We start from the raw sequence: 24,658 nt of genomic DNA, 5'->3' as shown, positions 1-24,658 counted from the left end.
CGTCTGTTCTAGTATGATTTACATACATTACACAGCAGGAAATGCTGGAGTGAAAAGATCGCCTCTTTTACACTAACATTTTATTATAAAATTCAGATATGCAGAAATACTGAAAAACTTGTTTGGTGAGCACTGTCTCTGCACTCCCTCGGTTCTGCAAGACATGGCTAGCTCTGTTCACTTTTTTGCTTTATCATATTCCTGCTTAGCTCTCTGCTCGTCCATCAGTCCATCTTTTTTTTTTTTTTGATACCGAGGATGGAACTCAGGGGCATTCTACCTCCAAGCTACACCCAGCCCTATTTTTTATTCTTTGAAACAGGTCTCCCTGAGTTGCAAAGAGCCTCACTAGCTGAGGCTGTCCCTGAACTGAGGCCCTCCTGTCTTAGCCTCCCAAATGCCGAGATTACAAGCGTGCGCCCCCATGCCCGGCCATCTTGGGTTTTTTTATTCATTTCAGAGCAATTTGCAGATAACAGCTTACTTTACCTTAAGCACTTCAACATGTCCATAACTAGAATTTATGGTTCTGCCTTTTTAGAGAGAAGATACATGCATAGGTAATAAATATAGTGCCTAGGACAGCTAGGATGCAGATTAAGAGCTAGAGCTGGTAAAATACAACTTCTTTCATAAGTCATTCTCTACCACCAGGCAAAACTAATTGCTTTTCTTTCCTTTTTTAGAACCCTTTGGGTTTGTTTTGTTTAGTGGTACTGGGGATTAAAGAATCCAGGGCCTTTTACCTGCTAGATCACATTCCCCAGCCCTTCTTATTCTATTTGCTTTTATTTTTATTTTTTTGTAGTACTAGGGGATTGAAACTAGGGGCACTCATCACTGACTACTGACTGAGCTACATCCCTGGCCCTTTAAATGAATATATAAATATATATACATACGTGTGTGTGTGTGTGTGTGTGTGTGTGTGTGTATTTTTTAAGATATATATTTAAATATTATATATATTCATTTAAATATATAATATATATTTAAATATATATTGTTTAAATATAAATATATATATATATTTTTTTTTTTTGGTGGTGGTACTAGGGATTAAACCTAAAGGCATTCTACCTTTGAGCTGCTACATCCGCAGCCTGATTTTATTTCTTATTTGGAGACAGAGTCTTGCTAGGTTGATGAGAGTCTCAGAGCTGTCCTTGAACCTGTGATCCTCCTGTCTCAGCCTCTCAACTAGAGGGATTAAGGCGTGCTCTACCACCGCTGGCTTTTTTTTTTTTTTAATGAGACAAGGTCTCTTTACGATGCCCATTCTGACCTTGAACTTGTGATTTTTCTTTTTCAGTCTCCAGAGTACCTTGGTTTTATTTTTCTTAAAATAATATTTCATCAAAAATATGTGAAATATGATTAGTTGGCTGGGGGAACTGAATTTTTTATTTAATTTATAGTAGTTAATCAACTATTTTTTGCAGTGCTAGAGATTGAAGCTAGGGCTTCACACATGGTAGGCAAGTGCTCTACCATTAAGCCACATCCTAGCCCAGTAATAGTTAATTCAAATTTAAATAGCCACACTTTTCCTGTGTAGAAGCTATCCGTGTCTAGTTTTACAGAATTGAGTTGTTTTTGTGTTTGTGGTACTGGGGGTTAAATGCAGGGGCATTCTACCTCCGAGCTACCTCAAAATTCTTTATTTTTTGTTCCAAATCAGACTCGTAACTAGGTTGCTGGGAGTCTTGTGGTGTTGCCGAGGCTGTCCTAGAACTTGTGACCCTCCTGTCTCAGCCTCTGAGCGCTGGGGTTATGGGTGTGCGCGCCACACCCGGCAGCGTTGACCCTGGGTGCTGTTCTTTGTCCTCTCTCTGTACTGCACCCCGGCAGCCGTCCAGGTCAGGAGCTGCAGATCTCCTCATGCCTTTATATGTGCATGATGTTCCCTCGTGTGGATTTACCGCTGTGTGTTTAAGCGTTTCTCTGTTGATGGGCATTTTATTTGCTTTCAGTTGCTGGCCATTTACAGACAGTGCCGCAGCAAACATTCTCATCTCTTTATTCTTGTGGATATGTGTCTTGAGGTTCGATTTGTACAAGTTGAAATACAGTTTCTAGGTGTATGAACATCGCGTTCACCGCTGTTGCATTGTCCTCTCACAAGTTGTATACATTTACACGAATCCCCAGCAGTGTAAGAACAGCTCTCCTGCGCCCTTTCCTGATGTGGGGTTAACCTCACTCCCTCTCTGTCTGCGCTCTAATGGACAAACCCGGCTTCTGATCGCCAGATTCGTGGGGCTTGCTCGTCGCTGCTGTTTGTTTCCGGGGCGTGCTTGTCTGCCGCTTCGCTCTTTTCCCCTTGGGGTGCTTGGGAGGGGTTGCTTTCACTCCCGTTGCTTGGTTTGGTCGTGATGAATCCTGCCTCTCTCAGCAGGATTCATTACGGAAAGTATGCTTAGCAATTCTGCAGGATATTGACTACTATAAAAAGTGTATCTTCAGGTTTATACATCATATTAATTTTTTATAGGAACATATAAACCCCGGGTTCGATGTTACGACACCTACCAGTTATCCTTGAAGTTTGAAAGGTGTTTGGATTCAGAAGGTGAGTAAGGGACAGACTTTGAATTTATAAAATTTATAAAATAAAATGCTTTTTATATTTGTCTTCCTTTCTTTTCATTTTATAAAATGGGGATGGGCCCGGCATGAGGGTGTGCAGCTACAATTCTAGCTACCAGGGAGGCTAAAGCAGGAGGATGGCAAGTTGGAAGCTATCCCGGGCAATTAGTGAGGCCTTTCTCGAAGTAAAATAAAAAGGGTTGGTGGGATAGCTCAGTGGTAGAATGCTTCTGGGTTCAATCTCCAGCACCACACACATCAAGAAAAAAGTGGTGGGGTGGGCCTGTTTATTAGTTTCCTTCCTTCCCCTCTCTCTCTCTCCCTCTCCCTCTCCCCCTCCCTCTCCCTCTCCCCCTCCCTCCCTCTCTCTCTCCCTCCCTCTCTCTCTCTCCCTCTTTCTTTCTTTCTTTCTTTCTTTCTTTCTTTCTTTCTTTCTTTCTTTCTTTCTACCTTTCATTTTTGTACTACAGATTGAACCCAGAAGCATTCTGTTTCCTAGGTACACCCGCAGCCCTTTCTATTTTTATAATGAAACAGAGTCTTGCTCAGTTGTTAGGGTCTCCCCAAGTGGCTGAGGCTGGTCTGGAACCTTCAGTCTTCTGTCGTGACCTACCAAGCCCTGGGATTGCAGGCGTGTGCTGCCACTCCCAGCATGCGTGTTAGTTTTCTGTTGTTCATAAATTAATATACACATGGTGGTTGAAAGCATCTTGCTGTTCTGTAAGTCATAAGTTCGTGTAGCTGTGCATTGTTCTGTGTTCAGGGGGAAAAATCAGCCAGGTGGGCTTTACTCTGTGGGGCTCGCCACAGTCTGCTGCCAGAGTCTTGGGTTGGCAGAATCCAGTTTGATGTAGCACTGAGGGTCCCATTTCGTGCTAGCTGTCAGCCGGGGCCGCCCGGCTCCTAGAGCTGTGTCCCTCCCCTTCTCGTGGCCACCTCTGCCTTCAGGCCAGCAGCAGTTCCTGGAATCCTCTGTGCTCAGATCTTTCTGATTCATCCTGCTGCCGGCCAGAGACTCTGCTCTGAAGAGTTCTGTGATTGTAAATCTCATCTTTGTCGTGTAATATAACATAATCACGGGTGGTGTCTCACCAAGTCACAAGTCACAGAGAAGGGAGGAGGTGTCAAGGGTGAAGGTCACTGGGGGTCATTCTCAGAATTCAGCCTCGCACAGAGGGCAAGGTAAAATGGAAAGGTTTGCTTTTGCCAGCTGGGCTAGTGTTTGGGGTAGTGGAAGTGGAAGTTAAAGGGAGGGATGTGTGCTCCATGGCATTAGGAGGGATGTGTGCTCTCTGGCATTAGGAGGGATGTGTGCTCCATGGCATTAGGAGGGATGTGTGCTCTCTGGCATTAGGAGGGATGTGTGCTCTATGGCATTAGGAGGGATGTGTGCTCTATGGCATTAGGGATTTGTGCTCTCTGGCATTAGGAGGGATGTGTGCTCTCTGGCATTAGGAGGGATGTGTGCTCTCTGGCATTAGGAGGGATGTGTGCTCTCTGGCATTAGGAGGGATGTGTGCTCCATGGCATTAGGAGGGATGTGTGCTCTCTGGCATTAGGAGGGATGTGTGCTCTCTGGCATTAGGAGGGATGTGTGCTCTCTGGCATTAGGAGGGATGTGTGCTCTCTGGCATTAGGAGGGATGTGTGCTCTCTGGCATTAGGAGGGATGTGTGCTCTCTGGCATTAGGATGGATGTGTGCTCCATGGCATTAGGATGGATGTGTGCTCCATGGCATTAGGAGGGATGTGTGCTCTATGGCATTATGAGCCTGTTCTCCTAATTTCTCACCGTTTGCTTTTTGAACGGTGGGACCTCTGTGTGCCACTACTAATGGCTGTTTTCATTATTTTTATTTAGCAAGTCGTTGGTGATTAGATAAAAAGCTACTGTTACCCTTTTCAGGCAACATTTTAAAATTTTTCTTTAATATATTTGTAAGTCTTAAAATTATTTTGAACATTCCAGTAAAATAGTGGCAAAATTTAGAAGTCTTCTTTTGTAAATTTGCTTCAGTTCTATTTAAAAACAACTAGATATATCCTGAAAAACTAAAGCCTTAAAACTTTTATTTGGTATTTCAGGAGCACTAGAGAAGTTTTAATTTCATCAAGGGTTATGTGGCATTTGTGTGTAATGTCTGTTGAAGTGGAATCTTGAGCCGGGCGTGGTGGGCACGCTTGTAAGCCCAGTACTTGGGAGGCCGAGACAGGAGGACCACAGGTTTGTGGCCAGCTCAGCTACTTAGTGAGGCTCTCTTCAACTTAGTGAGACCCTGTTTCAAAATAAAGAATAAAATATTTGTTTAGGGGTGTAGCTCAGAGGTAGAATGCCCCTAGGTTCAATCACTAGTACTGCAAAAAGAATTTTGCATCAAGTTTGTATTTCTGTGTATGTGGCACTGGGGTGGAACCTAGGGGCCTTCCACCTCTGGGCTACACCCCCCAGACCTATTTTATGTTTTAGCTGGAAACAGGGTTTCACTATGTTGTGGAGGCTAATCTTGAACCTATGATCCTCCTGTCTCAGCCTCCCAAATACTGGGATTACAAGCATGAGCCACCGTGCCCAGCTTATTGTTTGTATTTCTTTTAAGAGAGTTGATTATCTTTTTTCTGTTCTTGTTTTTCAGTTGTCACCTTTGAAATTTTGTCTGATGACTACTCCAAGGTATGTTTGATAGCGTAGGTTCGTACTGGCTTTCCTAAAGAAACGAGTGAATGGAATGTATTTTATCAGTATCTTATGATATTTCCATTTTTAATTTCAAATGGTTGTGTATTAATAGGTAACTCACTTTTCTTTTAATATACTTTCAGTTTGGTTCATATATGATGTGTAGTGTATTTTATTTTTTGTGGTACTGAAGATTGAGCCCAGGGGCATTCTACCTCTAAGCTACACTCCCAGCCCTATTTTATTTTTATTTTGAAACTGTGGTAGAGGTATCTTTGGCGCCTCTAATTTAGCTTTCCATGTCACATATGAAACCTTATATATTTTTAAGAATTGTTAGCAAGCTGGGCGTGGTGGTGCATGCTTGTAATTCCAGCATTTGGGAGGCTGAGACAGGAGGATCCTGGTTTGCGAACAGCCTCAGCTACTTAGGCCCTTTGCAACTCAGTGAGACCCTGTTTCAAAATAAAGAATAAAAAATAGGATTGGGGTAGGTAGAATGCCCCTGGTTTCAATCACCAATAGCAGTCATCCCCCCCACCCCCCGCCCCCACCCTCCAGTACTAGGGATGGAACCCAGGGGTATTCTACCGCCATACTACACTCCCAGCCCTATTTTTTTTTTTTTTTTTAAAACAGGGTCTCACTAAGTTGCATGGGGCCTCACTGAGTAGCTAAGGGATCCATGAGCCTGTGATCCTCCTGTTTCAGCCTTCCAGGTACTGAGATTACAAACGTGAGCCATCATGCCCAGCTTATGTTTGTATTTTTATTAAGAAAGTTGATAATTTTATTTTTTTATAATTTAGATTGTTGGATTTAACTTGAGTTTGCCAGGTTGCTTTCATGTTTTTACTCATATGTGGAAAAAAAAAGTGAACAAGCGGTGTTGTATGTTTAGTTCTCTTCACCTAGCAGCGGTCATGATTCTTCTGATACAATTCAAACCCCAGCTAGAGGTTTATCTCATGGTGCCATTGTTTTATCTTTCAGTTCTTATGGTCCTTTTTTGTTTTCTTATTATTCAGGTTTTTTTTCTTTAATAGGGCTTGAACCCAGAGACATCCTACCTCTGGGCTATACTCTAGCCCTTTTTAGTTTTTTATTTTGAAGCAGGGTCTTCGTTGCCTAGGCTGGCCCCTGATCTGTGGTCCTCCTGTCTCAGTCCTGGGATTACAGGTGGCACCACTGTGCTCTGCTCTGTGGTTACTTTTAATAGCTATACAATTGTTAAGAGAGTACTTAATCTAAAATGATTTATTAAACACCGCATAATTAAGATACAATTTTGTTTTTATTTGCCCATTAAATTGAATAATAATCATTTTTTAACGGATGTTAGATGTCATCTTGAGGACAAATTCAATTTTCTCAGCTGACATGGATTTACATGTCGTCTGTAGTTCTGGGGTGTACGAGGTACAGCTTATTCTTGTCTGTGGAGCCATTGCCTCTGGCCCATGTGATTTTACAATGTATTTTCTCCAATTTTTTTTTTTTTTTTTTGTACTGGGGGTGGAACCCAGGGGCTTTTCTACCTCTGGGCTATACTCCCAGGCCTATTTTATACTTTGTTTGGAAAAAGGGTCTCACTAAGTTGCTGAGAGCCTCACTCAGTAGCCGAGACCGGCTTTGAACCTGTGCGATCCTCCTGTCTCAGCCTCCCAAGCGCAGAGATTACAAGCGTGCGCCACCACGCCTGGCTTGTTTTCTCTAATATTGATAAGTTTACATTGAAATGCCACTTGCAGACTTTTCAGTTATCTTTGTAGCACATTAAATTAAATGTATAGCAGGAGTTTACGCACGCAGCGTGAGGATCGTGGGCTCGGTGGAATGCGCTCCCTGGTGAGGCGGGCGCTCGCGGAGGCTGCCGAGCGCTCACGGTGTACAAGGCCGGAGCCAGGTGCGTGGAGGGCCTTGCTCTGGCTCTTCCCGCAGAGGCTGAGAGGCGGAGGTTTGGCGCAGTCCAGCAGGGTGCGAAGGCAGACCTGAGGGAGCAGCGGAGAGCTGGGCCCTTCATGCCATTGCAGAGCTGCATGCTCGTGCGTCCAGAGAAAGAGCACGGATGGGCATTTCCTGCTTTACTGGTTTTGATGATGAAGCAAACGCTTTATGTAGAAACCTAAGTAAAATAATTTTTTTGTTTTATTTTCAGATTGTCTTCTTACACAATGATAGATACATTGAATTTCACTCACAATCAGGTTTTTACTACAAAACCAGGATACCCAAGTTTGGGAGAGATTTCTCCTACCACTATCCATCCTGTGACTTGTACTTTGTTGGTGCGAGGTATGGGACAGACTCACTCTGCTTTCCCTTCTGCCCCCTAATAACTTCTCTCCTTAAACTGCCTATACATTTCATCCACTTAAATAGTAATAAAGTGATATGTGGCTTTTATGAAAAATCATAGGAAACAAGGGATAAGCAGCCGATGCAGTGGCACGTGCCTGTTCTCCTAGTACATTGGGAGGCTGAGACAGGAGGATCACAGGTTCGAAACCAGCCTCAGCAATGTAGTGAGGCTCTCAGCAACCTAGCAAGACTCTGTTTCCAAATAAAAACAGGCCGGGCTTGGTGGTGCACACTTGTAATCCCAGCATTTGGGAGGGTGAGACAGGGAAATCAAGATTCGCAGACAGCCTCAGCTGCCTAGTGAGGCCTTTTGCAACTCAGTGAGAGTCTGTTTCAAAATAAAGAATAAAAAATAGGGCTTGGGGTGTAGCTCAGAGATAGAATGCCCCTGGGTTCCATCCCCAGACCCTCAAAAAAAAAGAAAAGAAGAAAAAGAAAGAAAGAAAAGAAGAAAAAACAAGGAATAAGCAAAAAAAAAAAATAATAATCCAGTCACCTACATGTTGGTGCATTTAATGTATAAGTGGTATCGTTATAACATCTAATCACTTATTTTGCATAATAAAATCTCTTCTAGTGTTCAAAGTTTGTATGATAGCTTTAGGTCAACAGAAGTTAAACCAGAAAAGTCGGGCGTGGTGGCGCAAGCCTGTAATCCCAGTACTTGGGAGGCTGAGACAGGAGGACTGCAGGCCTGGGGATGCCTCAGCAGCAGTGAGATGCTCATCAGCCTAGTGAGACCCTGTTTCAAAATAAAACTTAAAAAATAAGGCTAGGGATGAAGCGCAGGTTCAAAGCCTGGCTTTAGTTCCCTAGTACCACACACACACACACACACACACACACACACACACACACACACACACAGTTAAACCATGAAATACTGGTGGGAAATGTAAAAGCCTGTTCAGTATAGTCTAGTTCCCAATTTATGAGGCACAATATTGTTTATTTTTCTTTTTCCCAGATTTTGGTTTACTTCCCCAAATGTGTAGTTCCTGTTTTAAGTTCAGTATCAGTGATGAGTTTCCATCTGGACCATTTTATAAGGCTGTATACGGTTATGGGCGTAGTTAAGCAGCATTTGGGAGAGTGCTTTAAAGAAAACTAAGACATGCCCCTGTCTTTAAGTTGCTTCAAGTTCCAAGGTGACTGAATCATGTAGGAATCATGTAGGAATTACACCCTGAGTTCTGTTAGCGTGGCACTCTAGATCTGGGAGCCAGTAGGTAACTTACAGGATATGTTGGTGAAGTCAGTTTCTTTCTTTTTTTTTTTTTTTTTTTTTTTTTTCGGGTCTGGGGATGGAACCCAGAGGCATTTGACCTCTGAGCTACACCCCCTGCCCTATTTTTTATTCTTTATTTTGAAACAGGGTCTCACTGAGTTGCAAATGGTCTCAATAAGTAGCTGAGGCTGTCCGCGAACCGCGATCCTCCAGTCTCAGCCTCCCGAATGCTGGGATTACAAGCGTGCACCATCACGCCCGGCTTTGAAGTCAGTTTTTTAGTCCTTTTGAATAGTATCCTAAAACTTTCTATTAAGAGCCTCTTTTTTAATATAAAGATAACAACTTATCAACTTTGGGAAATTGTAAAAATGTATAAAAGTATAAAAAGGAAAAAATTCATAGTTATGCCACCCATAGGAAGCCCTTATTAGTATTTTATTGTATTTCTTTTTAGTCTTTTCTTTAATACATACTAGATACATTACACATACTTTTTAGATACATGTATACATTATAGTAGTTTCTTTCTTAAGCTTTATTCTCCATGTTATTTGTAAATAGTCTATTAATGACTTCATGATATTTCCTTGGGTTATGAGTGCTTTAACTCACTTTTATACGTATGTGAGGCGAATATAGTTTCTATTTAGAGTAAATTTCTTAATCAGTTTTACAAAGGGAAGTGCTGGCTTACAAGTGATTTGTATGTCTATATTTCTAAAATTTATATTTACTTATTTATAAGCATATTGTAGTTTTACCAAATATTCAGTTTCTTTTTTATTACTTTGCAGCTCTGAAGTTTATAGATTAAATTTAGAACAAGGACGTTATCTGAATCCTCTACAAACGGATGCTGCGTGAGTAGTTTTAAAAATAATGCTGTACTCACTTTGACCAGGAGAGGGAGCCAGAGACTCATGTTTCAGCCAGATAACATGTATTGCATTTAAGAAAACTTTGGCAATTTAGTTTAAAAAGAGTACCATTGAGCTGGGTGTGGTGACTCAGGCTTGTAATCCAGAATTTTGGAGGCCAAGACAGGAGGGTCGCTGTTCAAGGACAGCCTCAGCTACTTGGCCCTTTGCAACTCAGTGAGACCCTGTTTCAGAATAAAAAGAATAAAAAACAGGGTTGTATAGCAAGGAGGTAGAATACCCCTGGGTTTCATCCCCAGTACCACAAAAATAAATAAATAAATAAATAAATAAATAAATAATTAAAAGAGTACCATTAAATTTGTTCCTAAATAACTATTCAGAGACCTGGAGATTTAAAATAAACTTTAATTCTCACTTTCTAAACTTCCAAGCCAAGCATGGTGGAGGCTGAGAGGAAGGACCGGAAGCTTGAGGCCAGCCTTGGCAACTTAGTGAGACTGTCTAGAATAACATACGTGAAAAGGTCTGGTGGCATAGCTCAGTGGTGGAGCTAGATTCTGTCCCCAGCACGACACCACCCACCCAACATTCACTTAAGATGAAACTCGGCCTATTATTTTCATGTGTAGTGCCGAGTTTTTATTCATGATTTGTGGTATTGTGGGAAGCTTTTAACTAATTTACAATGCTGGGGTGTGTTTGTGTGTGTGTGTGTGTGTGTGTGTGTGTGTGTGTGTGTGCGCGCGCGCGCGCGCGCGCGCACACGGTACTGAGGACGGAGCCCAGGGGCATTCTACCTCCAACCTATACCCCGGCCCTATTTTATTATTTATTTTGAAACAGGGTCTCACTAATTTGTGGAGGACCTCACTAAGTTGCTTAGGCTGTCTACGAAAAGTACTTGGATTACAATTGTATGCCACCATTTCCAGTTTATAGTGCCATTTCTTTAATTTTTATTTTTTACTAGTGGATACTTAAGGCTTTTAAAATTATTCCTTTTATTGTACAACATCAGATAGGCTTATGTTTTAATCAGAGACAAATGTCACAGGAATGAACCTGTCATTACCATCATTGGCTATTAATCATGAGTGAACCGCTGTGTGCCAGGCATTACGTAGCCATCCTACTTCAAGACTTTTTTTTACCAAGTTTTCCAAAGACAATAGATTGCCACCACACCCGGCTTCGAGAGGATTTTTTTTAAAGTTAGAAGAACATACAGTGGTAAAATAGTAGGCTCAAGATATTTTTGAGCCAGGGATGGTGGCACATGCTTGTAATCCCAGTACTTGGTGGCCTAAGGCAGGAGGTTTGCAGGTTTGAGGACAGCTTCAGCAACTAGTGAGACTCGCATCAGCATAGTGACACCTTAGTTCCAAATAAAAATAAAAATAGGGCTGTGCTGGGGTGTAGCCCAGAAGTAGAATGCCCCTGAGTTCATCCCCAGTCACACACACACACACACACACACACACACACACACACACACACACACACAGTAAGAAAGAAAAAGATATTTTTGATCCACATTGGCTTGAAGTACTTTTATTTTATTTTTTTAAGAACCTTGTAACTTCACAGTACATTATCAGGGTACTTAAACATATAGAAGTCAACCACTAAGCCAAGCAAGGGAAGGAGAGAATGGGGTGGGAATTGGGTAGGGGTTAAATTGGTGATGTGTACATGTATGTCCACACAAGTTTTTTACCCCAATATGATGTATGAATATAATGCACCAATAAATTTTTTTTAAAAAAAGTATAAAATTAAGATCATAGAGGACGAGCTGCAAAATAAAATGTTTCCTAATCTAAAAAAAAAAAAAAGAAAACATTACCTATTCTTTAGCTGTATAATTTCTGTTTATCACAAACAATGTTACAGGCATGGTGGCACATGCCTGTCATTCTACTGCTTGGGAAGCTGAGACAGGAAGGTTGCAAATTCAAGGCCAGGTCTCAGCAACTTTGATAGACCCTCAGCAACTTACACCCGTTTTTTTGGGGTTTTTTTTTTTTTGGTGGTGGTACTGAGGTTCTTGGAAGCCCTCTGCCTCCGGGCTACACTCCCAGACATATTTTATATTTTTGAAACAGGGTCTCTTAAGCCAGCGCGGCTGGCCTCGACCCTCCTGTCTCTACCTCCCAAACACGGGGATTACAAGCGTGCACCACCACGCCCGGCTTAGACCCTTTTTTGAAATTAAAAAGAGCTGGGGGTATAACTCTAAGGTAGAATGCCTGTAGGTTCAAGCTCCGTTTTGCAGTCTTTGCATTTAATCCTCACAAGTACCCAGTAAGGCAGGTGAAACATCCACTGTACAGAGAAAGCAGAGAGGCCCAGCTCAGTGTGCCCACCTCAGGATTGGCTCAGTGTGCCCACCTCAGGATTGGCTCAGTGTGCCCACCTCAGGATTGGCATAGTGACGCGGTGTTCTTAAGAGTGCAGCCTTGCCTTGGAAGAAAATAGAATGAGCCTTTCTTCTCTTGAGGGCGGAATAGTATTTCAGAAGGAAGGCCTTCATATGACCTGGCAGCAGAGTCAGCTCGGGGATCGGCTGCTCCGCGGGCTGTGAGCCGCTCACTTAACTCTGAGCCGCCTGCCTGTCTCCTCGGAACTTGGGTCGTTGTGTGCTTGGACGGTTTGGTGAATCCCTCTTCGCCCCCAAAGTAGGCGCTGACTTCCCGCTTTTCCCTTGTTGCTTTACTCTTTTAGGGAGAATAATGTTTGTGACATAAATTCAGTGCATGGCCTGTTTGCCACAGGGACGATTGAGGTAAGCACATATTGACTTTATTTTTTAAGATATTTGTTTTTAAGCTGAGTGTGGTGGCACATGCTTGTAATCCTAGTGCTTGGGAGGTTGAGACAGGAAGATCGCAGGTCAACGACCAGCCTCATTGACTTAGACCCTGTTTCCAAATAAAAAATAAAAGAGGGCTGGGGGTGTAGCACAGAGGTAGAATGCCCCTGGGTTCAATCCCCAGACTGCAGAACAAAACAAAACAATATTTGTTTTACATTTGACAATGAGTATAATTTCTACTTAAAGACAGTTGTTGATTCCTTCGGGCAGACTGAGGCGGCGGGCACTGGTTTACTTTTTGCATGTAACACTGATGTGTCCACACAGAGACCCAGCTGTCACAACTTCCGCCTGCCCTGCATGCAGCAGAGCGGGCGCACGGGGACACTGGCTGGAGAAGGTGGTAGGTAGGCGGCTGTGCACAGCGCGTGGCCCAGGAGACTGCAGGTAGCCACGCTGCTGGGTTTGGTTTTGTTTTGTTTTGTGTGGTACTAGGGATGGAACCCCAGAGCATTCTACCTCCAAGCTACACCCCTGGCCCTATTTTTTATTTTTTATTTGGAAACCAGTTCTAAGTTGTGGAGGGCCTTACTACATAGCTGGTGCTGGCTGAGAACCTGTAATCCCTCCTGTCTCAACCTCCCAAGTACTGGGATTACAAGTGTGCGCCACCACGCCTGACTTATTTTGGACCTTTTCATTATCCATTTTTTCTTATTTTTAATTATAAAAGAATCATCTCATGGTAGAATATTTATATAGTACTAAAAAGGATGTAAGGCAAAGTTAAATTTAATTTCCCAGGAGATTATCAATGTTAATACATTTTATTTTTGTGTGTGTTTAAAAGTTTTTCTAAAGCAACGCTTACTTGAGCTTGTTTTTGTTTGTTTAGGGTCGAGTGGAGTGTTGGGACCCAAGAACTCGAAGTAGAGTCGGCCTGTTGGACTGTGCATTAAATAGTGTCACAGCAGATTCAGAGTAAGTGAGGTTCATTTGTATGAATGTTCATCAGCTTTCTGAATAGAACAAAAATCAATACGAAATTCAAATAAGTTGCTAAAGGATGGAACTCTTTTTTTGGTACTAGGTATTAAACCCAAGGGCATTCTACCTCTGAGCTACACCTCCAGCCCTATTTTATTTTTTTATTTTGAAACAGGTTCTCAGTAAATTGCTGAGGCTGGCCTCAAACCTGCGATCCTCCTATCTCAGCTTCCCAAGTACCAGGATTACAGATGTGTACCAAGACTGACAAAACTCTTAAAACATATCGAAAGTTGTAGTGTCTGTGATTGTTTTTCATGAAAACCTTCTCTTATAAAAGCTGTCACAGGCTGGGCGTGGTGGTGCACGCTTGTAATCCCGGCATTCGGAGGGTGAGACCAGAGGATCGCGGTTCGCAGACAGCCTCAGCTACTTAGTGAGGCCTTTCACAACTCAATGAGACCCTGTTTCAAAATAAAGAATACAAAATTGGGTAGGGGGCGTAGCTCGGAGGTCAAATGCCTCTGGGTTTCATCCCCAGACCCACAAAAAATAAATAAATAAAATAAATAAATAAATAAAAGCCGTCACAGTAGATGAGCCAGATAAGGCTCCATTCATTTTTTAAAAATTAAATTTTAAGCTGGGCATGGTGGCGCACGCTTGTAATCCCCGCGCTTGGGAGGCTGAGACAGGAGGATCACACAGGTTCGAAGCCAGCTTCAGCTACTTAGTGAGGCTCTCAGCAACTTAGTGAGACCCTGTTTCCAAATAAAATATAAAAAAGGTCTGGGAGTATAGCCCGGAGGTAGAAAGCCTCTGGGTTCCACCCCCAGTACCACCAAAAAAAAAAATTAAATTTTAGTTTTTCTTTTTTTGTGGCATAGGAATTGGACCCAGGGTCTTAAACATGCTAAGCAAGCGCTCCACAGCTGAGCCACAGCCTCATGCTCCCTCTTTTTAAGAATTTTGTTCTATCTGGGCGTGGTGCTGCACGCTTGTAATCCCCATGCTTGGGAGGCTGAGACAGGAGGATCCCACAGGTTCGAAGTCAGCCTCAGCTACTTAGTGAGACCCTGTTTCCAAATAAATAATAAAAAATAGGGCTGGGGGTGTAGCTCGGAGGTCAAATGCCCCTGGGTTCCACCCCCAGACCCTCAAAAAAAAAAAGAATTTTGTTCTGAGACAGTGTCTTGCTGAGGTACCTAGGCCGGCCTCCAATTTGTCATCCTCTTGCCTGAGTCTGCCAAGTGGCTGGGAGTCCAGGCCTGTGCCACCGTGCCCAGCCACATAGAAATGCTTTCTAAAAGACCACACAGAATGCGTTCTTTCTTTAGTTACCATTAGAATTTGTTAGAAATATTACAGGAATTTATATTCCAATTCTGTGTGATCTAGTGATAGGAACAGGGATGTACCACTCCAGTGACCAGGCAGAAAGCCTCCCCAGCTGGCGGTGGCCACGCCCACTCAGGCCCCGCCCGTGCTCCTGGTTGGCGAGAAGCAGCGCTCAGGCGTGGCCGCGCCGCTGTCTTTCAGAGGCCCCTGGCCCCCTGGAGAAATTAGCCGGATGTAGCTAAGCAGAAAGTGTGACGAGTATACCCATGTCCAAAAATAAAATAGCTTTTCTTAAGTAAAAATGAAGATATTTCTAAAAATACCATATCCTGCCTTCATTAAAAATGGAAGATAAAGGTAGCTCATATTTGCGCGTAAAGTATATTTTTAAAATTTTGCTTATGAAAGGTTGGGTGCACTTGCCCTCTAAACAGAAGGCTAGGAAGGTGATTTTCCCATTAGATTTGAAGTGAAGGGGCATAATGAACTTGTTACTTAGACTTTTGGCTATATGTTCACGGAAAATGAATATTTTTGCCTTTCAGGATAAACAGCTTACCAACCATCTCTGCTTTGAAGTTTAATGGCGCCTTGACCATGGCAGTTGGAACGTCTACGGGGCAGGTGGGTCTGTTTAGGTTGGAGGTAGGTCTGTTTAGGCCTGTGCCGTGGGGCTTCGGAGGGCTGTGTCAGACGAATCTTCGGGACCGGAGGCTGAGGCACTGCCGTGCTGGTCAGAGTCAGATGGACGCAGGATGCTGGGCTCCAGCTCCTGAACAAAGCTGTCTGAGTGGTTGGTCTGAGACTCTTTGGAGTTAGAACTCCAAGGGGTTGCCCTGGCTGTTTGCCTGATCAGGATTTGGAACCAAATTTTCCAGAGTATACAGGAGGAGCCGTGGTCAAGAAAGTCTGGAACCCTTACTTTTGGGGGTTCACAGGGGCCTTGGATACATAGTCAAGGATCTGAGAAGTCCTGCAGGCAAGAAATGCATTTAGTAGATAGCCCCAAGACTTGTGCGTGCATGGAAACTTCTTCACATAGACCACTGACCGCCTCGTGTGCAGTGAGTGGTCACCGAAGCGTGCGTCGGCAGAGCCCGCCTGAGCTGGCCCATGCAGTTGTACAGCTGCCCTCAGCCCACAAGGGGTCTGGGGCCCTCTGTGGAGGTGCTGCCTCTGTGGGGACACGTCACTGTGGTTGCTTAAGGCCTAGCTCCTCCAGAGCCCCTCGCCTCTACTGTGGGAGCAGAGCCTCGCCGCCACCTGCCCTCGGTCCACCAGAGCTGTTCTTTACTCTGCCTTTGTTTCCATTTATACCAGTTTATATCAGTTGTAACACGGCCTGGTACATACTAGCCCCTCAGGATATAGTTGTTGAATTAACAAATGAAAAAAATTCCCGTAGACTTGCCTTTTTTTTTTTTTTTTTTTTTGGTGGTACTGGGGTTCCTGGAAACTCTTCTACCTCCGGGGTACACTCCCAGACCTATTTTTTTATATTTTTATTTGGAAACAGGGTCTCTTAAGCCAGTGCGGCTGGCTTCGAACCCGCGCGATCCTCCTGTGTCTGCCTCTGAAGCGTGGGGATGACAAGCGTGCCCACCACGCCCGGCTAGACTTGCCTTTTGTCCCTTTCTTTGAACAGATCAGTAATTTCAAACTTACTGTGCCTAAACTTTGCCTTCAGGGTTGGATTCATAAAACTACATTCTAAGGGTAATTTAGAAGGCTTTTCTAGGTATTGCTGGGTGACTTGTTAGCAGTCTTGAGTAAGGATGCTTTTAAAAAGGTAATGAAAAAAAGAAGAAGGCGATGAGCCCAACATGGTGCAAGCCTGTCATCCCAGAACTAAAAAATAGAAAATGGAATGGAACAAATTGCAGCCATTATGCTATTTTTTTTTCCTTTATGGTGCTAGGGATTGAACTCAGGCACAGTGTACCTCCAACCTGTTCCTTTAGCCTGTTGTATTTTTTCTTTTGAAACAGGGTTTCACCAAGTTGCTGAGAGTGTCACTGTGTTGCTGAGGCTGGCCTTGAACCTGCTGTCCTCCTGTTTCAGCCTCCCAGGTCCTGGGATTGCAAGCATGTGCCACCACACCCAGCTTCATTTGTGTGTTTTTAAGGTTAAACATTAGGTTGTTCAAACAGAAGTAACTGTTTTTTTTCTTGTAGGTTTTATTATATGATCTCCGATCTGATAAGCCCTTGCTAGTTAAGGATCACCAGTACGGGCTGCCCATTAAGTCGGTCCATTTCCAGGATTCATTAGACTTGATTTTGTCTGCAGACTCTCGAATTATCAAAATGTGGAATAAGAACTCGGTATGTGTTTTGTTGTTGTTGTTGAAGTCACTTTTAATTTGCACTGTTCTGGACGCTCTTCTTCCTTGCTTGGCTTTTTGTGAGTCACGTGGCTTCTCTTAGAGATGCTGAGTGCCCAGCTGGGAGCTGGTGGGCGGCCAGTTGGTTCAGAGCAGGTCACGGCTGGGTTTTGATACGGTTGGCACCACTGCATTCTTCCTTTTGTTTTTCTGACCGGCTAGCACCGGCTTGCATTTTTGATGTTAAGTTAGATAGAGAGAAAGGTCATTGTTTAAAAGAGTCTGTTTCTGAGAACCTTCAAGATCTTAAGGCTCTCTCTTAGCCCAGAGAAAGTGCTCACAGGCTACAAATTATCTTTCCATGTTAGTAGTTTTGTACATCCTGGTTTCATATCTTTTGCCCACCTTAATTGATTTTTGAGATGAGACCCCTACAATAATTTCTTAAAATATAAACAATATTTTTACATGAATATTTTGACGTTCCTTTCCCTCAACTCTCATTTAAAAATAACGTCCTTTAACTGTGGCAGGTTTTCTGCAGTGGATTCCTCTGCCTCCAGCGCTGTGTGATCCATGCTATGATGGTCCTGGTTCCCTTCCTTTCCTTTCCTCCTTCCTGTTTCAGGAGGAACTTGAGAAGAAGGGAGCAGCCGTGTATGTGTTACTCTATTGATTGAGAACCTGGCTGCCGTTTTTAGTTTAGCATGAAACGCCCCTTTGCCGGGCTCCTGCGCCCTCCCCTCCGCCGGGAGCTCCCACGGCCTCGCGCAGTCTTCTGGTAGTGACTTGAACTGCAGGAGCGGAGGACTGCAGTATGGCCTCTTGAAAGTGTCACACTGTGATCGCTACAGTAAATTTTATTTAGGCATTTTTGTTCCTTGTGCCTAGATGCTTCCTCTTGCCCAACATCCAGACTACTTGGTTCTGCATGGCGTGCTTTCGTTTAGCCTTCTCCTTGCCTTGCTCCACACCCACCTTTGAATCCCTTTTTTTTAAAACTTCTCTTGGTATTTTAAAACTACAGCACACTACCTCTGCCTTTAAAATAGAAATGTTTAAGCTTTAACTACATAATAACTGCCGGACGTGGTGGCGCACGCTTGTAATCCCAGCATTCATGAGGCTGAGACAGGAGGATCACGGTTCAAGGCCAGCCTCGCTACTTAGTGAGGCCCTTCGCAACTCAGTGAGACCCTGTTTCAAAATAAAGAATAAAAAAAAATAGGGCTGGGGGCGTCGCTTGGAGGTAGAATGCCCCTGGGTTCCATCCCCAGTACCACTAAAACAAACAAACAAACAAACTACATAATGAGTACTGTGTGTTCAGAAGTTTTTACTTGGTGTTACCGTCCGTTGTCTCGCTCCTCCTCTGGGCCTTGGTGTACAGGCTCGGCAGATGTCCTGTCACCTGTGTTGGACATCTTTGTTTCTTTGAGCACAAATTAAGATGAGTATCTGTCACAAACCATACAATTTTTTTGTTTTTTGTTGTAAAGTTGTTGCACAACTAATTTTAAACTTTTTTTTGTCGAGTACTGGGGATGGAACCCAGAGGCTTCTACCTCTCAGCTGTACTCCTAGCCCACTCTTTGTTGTTTTGTTTTGAAATAGGGTTGCAAAGGTTATTCTAATTTGTTGAGATTATCTTTGAACCTGTGATCTTCCTGTCCCAGCCTTGTAGTACTGGGATTACCTGAGTGTGCCACCAACCTTGGCAACTTTTTAAACTTTAACTTTTTCCTACCTTGTAGGCATTATCATAAAATTTTTTTTTTCAGGTAAACTATCTGTCTGGGCTTCAATCTTCATCTCTAAAATGGAAGCGTTTGATAAATTATCTGACATTTTTAAAATACATATTTCTTCGGTTGTGTTATTTCATTCCTTTATGTAGCAGTAGGTGGTTGAGTTATAGCTCCAGTTTCTTTATGTGACATTTCCTAAAGCTGTCTGTAGCATTTTAATAACTTCTACTTACGTTTTAGGGGAAAATATTTACTTCCTTGGAACCAGAACACGACCTCAATGATGTGTGCCTGTATCCCAACTCAGGTGTGTATCATGCCGCATGCAGTCGCTTGGTGAGGCCAGTGTCCCCTGCGTGGCGGGGTTGAAGCTGATTTTACTCCTGAGCTGGAGTCTGGCTAGGTCAGGCAGCCCTGGGACTTGGAGGAGTAGAGAGCAGGAAGCAGTGCGGGAGATTCAGAAAGGCCCTCGGCGACTTGGCCCGCCGCCGTGCTCTCAGGGAGCGAGCCGCGTGCAGGTGGGCGGCAGGTGAGCGCTGTTTTGGTGTGCTCTGGAGCTCCTTTATGTGATTAGTAGTAGTGTGTGGAAATAGAGGTTAGGGCTTTGGAAATAGTTCCCAGGTGGCTCGTGCAGCGATGGGCTTTAGCATGTCCTGTGTTGCCTGCTGTTCAGCAAATTACGTGACAGATTTCCAAAATTTAACGGCACATTTGATGCACATGTGGAGAATTTGGGGCTTGTGTCCTCTGGGGACAGACATGCACCAGTAATTCTGGTGAGGGCACAGGCCGCAGAGACGAGAAGTCCTGTCCTTGTGCCCCTGGAGCGCCGTGAGGAGAGCCTTGGAGCGGGCATCGTTGGCATTGAGTGGGTAGCGGCGAGAAATGCGCTCCTCCTGCACTTCCCAGGCGCCTCGCGCAGCGAGCCCTGCACCAGCGCAGACCCACACTCTGCGGTCTAGGGTTAAGCACCTGTGTAAATAGAGGGCATCTGGGAGGTGGGAGTGAATGAGATCGAGACGGGAGGGAGATGGAAGGGATGGGGCTGGCTCCTGGAGAGAGGAGAAGGGCCGCCATTGCTGAGGCCCGGGTGCGGCGTCAGTCACAGCAGCTGGGCTCCGGGGCAGGACTGAGACCCTCGGTGCTGCAGTGCTGTTGATCTGAATGCTGGATGCTGCAGTACTGTTTGATTCTCCTGTGGCTCTGTAGGATCAAAGGCCCACACTTTTTCTTCTTCCTTTCTGTCTTTCTCTCTGTTTCTTTTCTTGCCTCTCAGGCGGTCAGAACAACTGAATCATTTGCCAGGGTTGGTGTGTGGCGTGGCATCAGAACCTTTTGAAATGAGCTTTTTGTTGTTACATGTTGAGAGAAGCCGCTGGGGGCCTTGCCTTTCTTATTTTACCTGTGAGGTCACAGGACCGTATGCTAGCCGCGTGTGCCGTCCCATTCTGGACGGTCAGGGGTATGCTGCGGGTGGGCACGCGGGGGTCTGGGCAAAGCCCGAGGCTGAGTGAAGCGACGCAGGAGAGTTAGAACGGAAGTGAGGAGCGGGGGCGGCAGGGCGAGGGGCTTCGCTCCGGTGTGGCCGCCTTCATTCCGTCTCCGTGACAGTGACCCTCCTTCCTTCCTTCTCTGTATGTTCTTATTGGGGTGTCGTGTTTCATCAGAATGTAGTGCAGAGTGATGGGGACCTAGACCGGCTCTGGATTAAGTTCAGCCTAAGTGTTTTGGAGAGGAGTAACATTAGGCTGCCAGGCCCTGCGTGCGAGGCCGAGACGTCAGCACAGCAGACCACCCCTGTTGGTGAGGACAGGGCCAGCGCAGTTTAACAGGATCCTTCTACCACCAAGAGCGGATTTCTGAAGAAGAAGAATTTTAGGAGTGATGCCTAGGACAGAGGGACAGCTTCCTGTCAGTGACTCTGAGGGTACCCAGCACACAGGCCAGCCCGGCTCTTGTCTCCGGCGCTGGCCCACGCGCACTTGGGCCGCAGGCTGCCCTCTCTCCTCGCTCTACCACACCTCCCTCCCTCCACTCCCCCGCTCTGTGCTTAATCACTATGAGCTCAGTCATATTTTAGGAAAGCGCAAACCTTCTTTCTTTATCTGATCACTTACTCATTTGGAGTAATTAAGGCCTAATCACCTTATTGTACTAGCAGGATTGTTCAGGATATTGAGAAATGGCTTTGCCCTGCTGGCTTGTGCGCGGTCAGCCCTGTGCCGCCGCTCTCCCGTGCTGAGCAGCTGCTCCGTGCAGGTCCAGGCACTCACAGGCAGCATGGCGCTGGGACATTGGCGCGCATCAGATTTATGACACAGGAAGCCGGTCATGCTTACACGCGTCTGAGTCCCATCCAGACCTGTGGAGGCAGGATTAGTGATTTTAGAGCCATTGAGAGAGAAAAAAGAAGACGGGCTTCGGGCTCAAGAAGGCCCTACTTCAGGCATTACAATTATGACAATTACCCAGCCTCGACCTTCTCTCGTTCTCACAGAGCTATTGAAAACTGCTTACGCTGTTAAATGTGAAATAGCTTTTTGTTCTTCATCAGCCTCCTCTGAATACAACTGTTGGGGCCTCTGTAAATGTCCTCGGTGCCTTGCATAGTAAACGCCCACGTCCCCCCCTCAATGCGAAGTTAAAGCAGGGGCAGGCGCGCCTGCCGTCCCCTATTGCCATGTTGGAGCTGCTTCAGAGCACTCGGGGGGTGGGGGCGCATGTTGCGAAAGCATCAGAGGAAAGAGGGCAAAACCGAGCCACGTGGGCACTGCACTGCTGAAGAGCTTAGCGCCAAAGGGTAGTGGGGAGTTCCTGAACCCCAGACGCTGTCCTGCCCTTCAGCTCCGCCTTCTTACAGTGCTGGTCCTGTGGAGACTGAACTGGCCGTCTGGCTTCGTTCCGTTGACACTCCCTCACAAGCACGCGGTCGAGGCGTGGTGAGGGATCCCACGCTGATTCTGTGAGCTCCATCAGCGTTCCCCTTAGCGAGCTTGGTTTTAGTCAGGTGTGCAGTTTAGTACAGAAATTGGGAATTTGCTGTGACCTTTAGAAGAATGCTTTACCTTGGTTCTTTGAATCCTGATTAGCAGAAGGAAGCCTTTCTTACCTTCCTCCTCCTCATTATTATTACTAATTATAAATATTCTCCTGTGGTACTGGGGATTAAACACAGGTGTATTGAGCTACACTCCCAGCCCTATTTTATTTTTTAACTTTGAAACAAGGTCTCACTAGGTTGCCGAGAGTCTCACTACTTGCTGAGGCTGACTGCGAACCAGCTGTCTTCCTATATCAGCCCCCCGAGTCCTGGAATTAAAGGTGTGTGCCGCTCTGCGCGGCCCTCATTATTATTCTAATATAATGCATTAAGCCGTATTTTATTCGCGTGTTTGAAGCTAGAAACCTTCCCCCACCTTGTGTAGACCGAGCGCCTCGCAGTGGGCGCTGCTGAGAGCTTCCTGGCACACCTGGCATTTGCAGACAAGGAGGCTAGTTCTTAGGGCCAGGGCGCTGCCTGGGGGAAGCGGAACCGAAGGCATTGAGCGCCTCAGGCCTTCCGGAGTGGAAGACAAATGGAAGGCAGCACTTCCTGTGTGTTTACGCTCTTCATTGTGTTTACTTTTAGGAATGCTGCTTACTGCCAGCGAGACCCCCAAGATGGGCATCTATTACATTCCGGTAAGAAATACAGACAGGAGCTGTAGCATAAATGGGACAAACACAGGCCCTTGGTTTTGACCTGGTTGTATTGAGGCCCTGGCGCCTCACGCGATATCAGTGACGCGCCGCAGACGCGGGGGAGGCTGGGTTTGCTTCCTGGAGTCATAATGGCTACACAGTCCTGTATGGGAAACGCTTTATATCATGTTAAAATAGACAGTAGAAATTAATATTTATCCTTCAGACTTAACATTTGTTCTTTGTTTCCAAATATTTCAGAATCTTATCTCCCAGCTGTTGATCAAGAGGCTCAATTGATTTTTAGCCTCAAATAAACCTAAGATAAAAGCCGGCATGCTCGTAGTCATCTCACCATAGTTTGCCTTTTTACAAGCCAGGCATGGTGACTCACGCTTGTAATCCCAGTACTTAAGAGGCTGAGACAGGATCGTAGGTTCATGGCCAGCCTCAGCTACTTAGGCCCTCTGCAGCTTAGTAAGATCCTGTTTCAAAATAAAGAATAAAAACTAGGGCTGGGGGTGTAGCTTGGAGGTAGAATGCTCTGGGTTCAACCCCCAGTTCTAATAATAATAATAATAATAATAATAATAAAAAAAAACAACTACATGTGAAAGAAAGCATCCTGGGTTGAACTGATCAGAATGATCAGAGGTGATGTGAAGCCTACAGTCAGCTGTGGTTTTTCTTCCTTAAAGAATCCTTTTCTGCCAGAAGCTTTCCCACCATGCTATTTCTGCTTTTAGTAGGAAAGGAGCAGGAGCATGATGTCGTGAGCTATGTGCATAGCGCACGAAGCGGCAGCGGCTGCCTCCCTGAGGCTTGGGGAGCAGGCGAGGTGAGAGGGCGCCTCAGACCCGGCCTGGAGGGCGCGAGCCCTCCGTGATCACGGCACCACCAGCTGGAAACTCTCCCTGCTTGTGATGCGCCTTTTGGACAGCTCAACCCGTGTGAGTTTCTCAGAGCCTTCTGCTGGCGGCCGAGCCTCTGTGGCCCCAGGAAGCTGAAGGCGCTCTGCAGTATTTCTTTGGCTTGAGGCTGAGATGAAGGCCATTCCAACAGGAGGCCTTTGGCTTCCCGCGTTGTCATCTAGTTTTTTCCCCTGGACTCTCAGTTCCTGCTTCCATCTTGTGGTCAGTTTACCCATCTCTCCTTGTGTTCACTGCTTTATCGGTATCGGGGATGTTGCTGGGTGCCAGGCTCCAGGTGTCTGCTGTTAGCGTCACAGTGCGTGGCCCTGCCCCGTCCCTGAGGCAGGAGGGAGGGTGAGGCAGGAGTAAGGCAGCTTCAGGTTAGCACCCGACGCTCTGGTAGGAGTGGGGAGGGGGATCTGCGAGTGCATGGAGAAGCCCTTCACGAGGTGGGCTGGAGCTGGTGGGAGCTCTCCAGAGTCACCCCTAGGAGTGTGGGTGGGCAGCATGGGGGCAGAATGGAAGACATCTTGTCAGGAGAGGGAACAGTGTGTGTACTGCCGGGGCACAAAATGGTTGGCTTGGCTGGGCAGGAGCCAGCTTGGGGGGGGGGGGGCTTGTGGGCCTGGTGGGGATGGAGGACAAGGAGTCCTGGCATGGTCCTGGGGAGGGTTGATGGGATCAGATCTGTGTTCTGGAAAGGTGACTGGCTGCCACAGGAGACGGATTAGATCAGACCAGATCCCCAGCAGCAGGAGCAGGCTGTGGCCGTCCACAGGAGGGATGGTGGTGCCCCTGTGGCCTGCGCCAGGCCTCCCTGTGGGGCGGTTGTGACTTTTTTGTGTTCTAAGATGATGTGAGAGAAGTCCAATGTGGCATATGGTAATTTTAGGGGGCTTGTCCTTCAAGCGCCTGGTGGTGTGTCTCAGAAAGAAATGCCTTCCTTGGCCCAGCATCTTAGTCCTCTCCCAGGCTCCGCCCTGGGACCTTGGGCAGGAGAGGTAGAGAAGTCAGCTGGCCCTTGCCTTTGCCCCAGGAAGGCCTCTTCATCTTCCTGTAGGGAGTGCATACTGTGTGCTCACCTTCAGGAACTGCCTGTCAGCGCCGCAGTCTGAGT

General features: G+C 45.6%; 1 protein-coding gene across 3 annotated transcripts in view; it reads left to right on the top strand.

Moving 5' to 3' along the window:
* The window catches only part of NOL10 (nucleolar protein 10), a gene marked incomplete at both ends in the record, with an annotated part of 80,390 nt that overhangs the window by 7,033 nt on the left and 48,699 nt on the right, over positions 1 to 24,658 (top strand). The window contains 10 exons of one of the 3 annotated variants that reach the window (XM_080711098.1): positions 2,495 to 2,572; positions 5,222 to 5,259; positions 7,424 to 7,560; positions 9,652 to 9,717; positions 12,463 to 12,523; positions 13,449 to 13,534; positions 15,424 to 15,502; positions 17,053 to 17,202; positions 19,190 to 19,256; positions 22,578 to 22,630. In XM_080711098.1, coding sequence (XP_080567224.1) covers positions 2,495 to 2,572; positions 5,222 to 5,259; positions 7,424 to 7,560; positions 9,652 to 9,717; positions 12,463 to 12,523; positions 13,449 to 13,534; positions 15,424 to 15,502; positions 17,053 to 17,202; positions 19,190 to 19,256; positions 22,578 to 22,630 — 815 coding nt within the window. The remainder of the gene's footprint in view (positions 1 to 2,494; positions 2,573 to 5,221; positions 5,260 to 7,423; positions 7,561 to 9,651; positions 9,718 to 12,462; positions 12,524 to 13,448; positions 13,535 to 15,423; positions 15,503 to 17,052; positions 17,203 to 19,189; positions 19,257 to 22,577; positions 22,631 to 24,658) is intronic. The other 2 variants (XM_080711099.1, XM_080711100.1) reach the window with 2 other exon arrangements.

The sequence above is a fragment of the Muscardinus avellanarius genome (assembly GCF_963383645.1).
Source record: "Muscardinus avellanarius genome assembly, chromosome: 15".
Classification (NCBI taxonomy): Eukaryota; Metazoa; Chordata; class Mammalia; order Rodentia; family Gliridae; genus Muscardinus; species Muscardinus avellanarius.
This window is presented reverse-complemented; position numbering and strand designations above follow the sequence as displayed.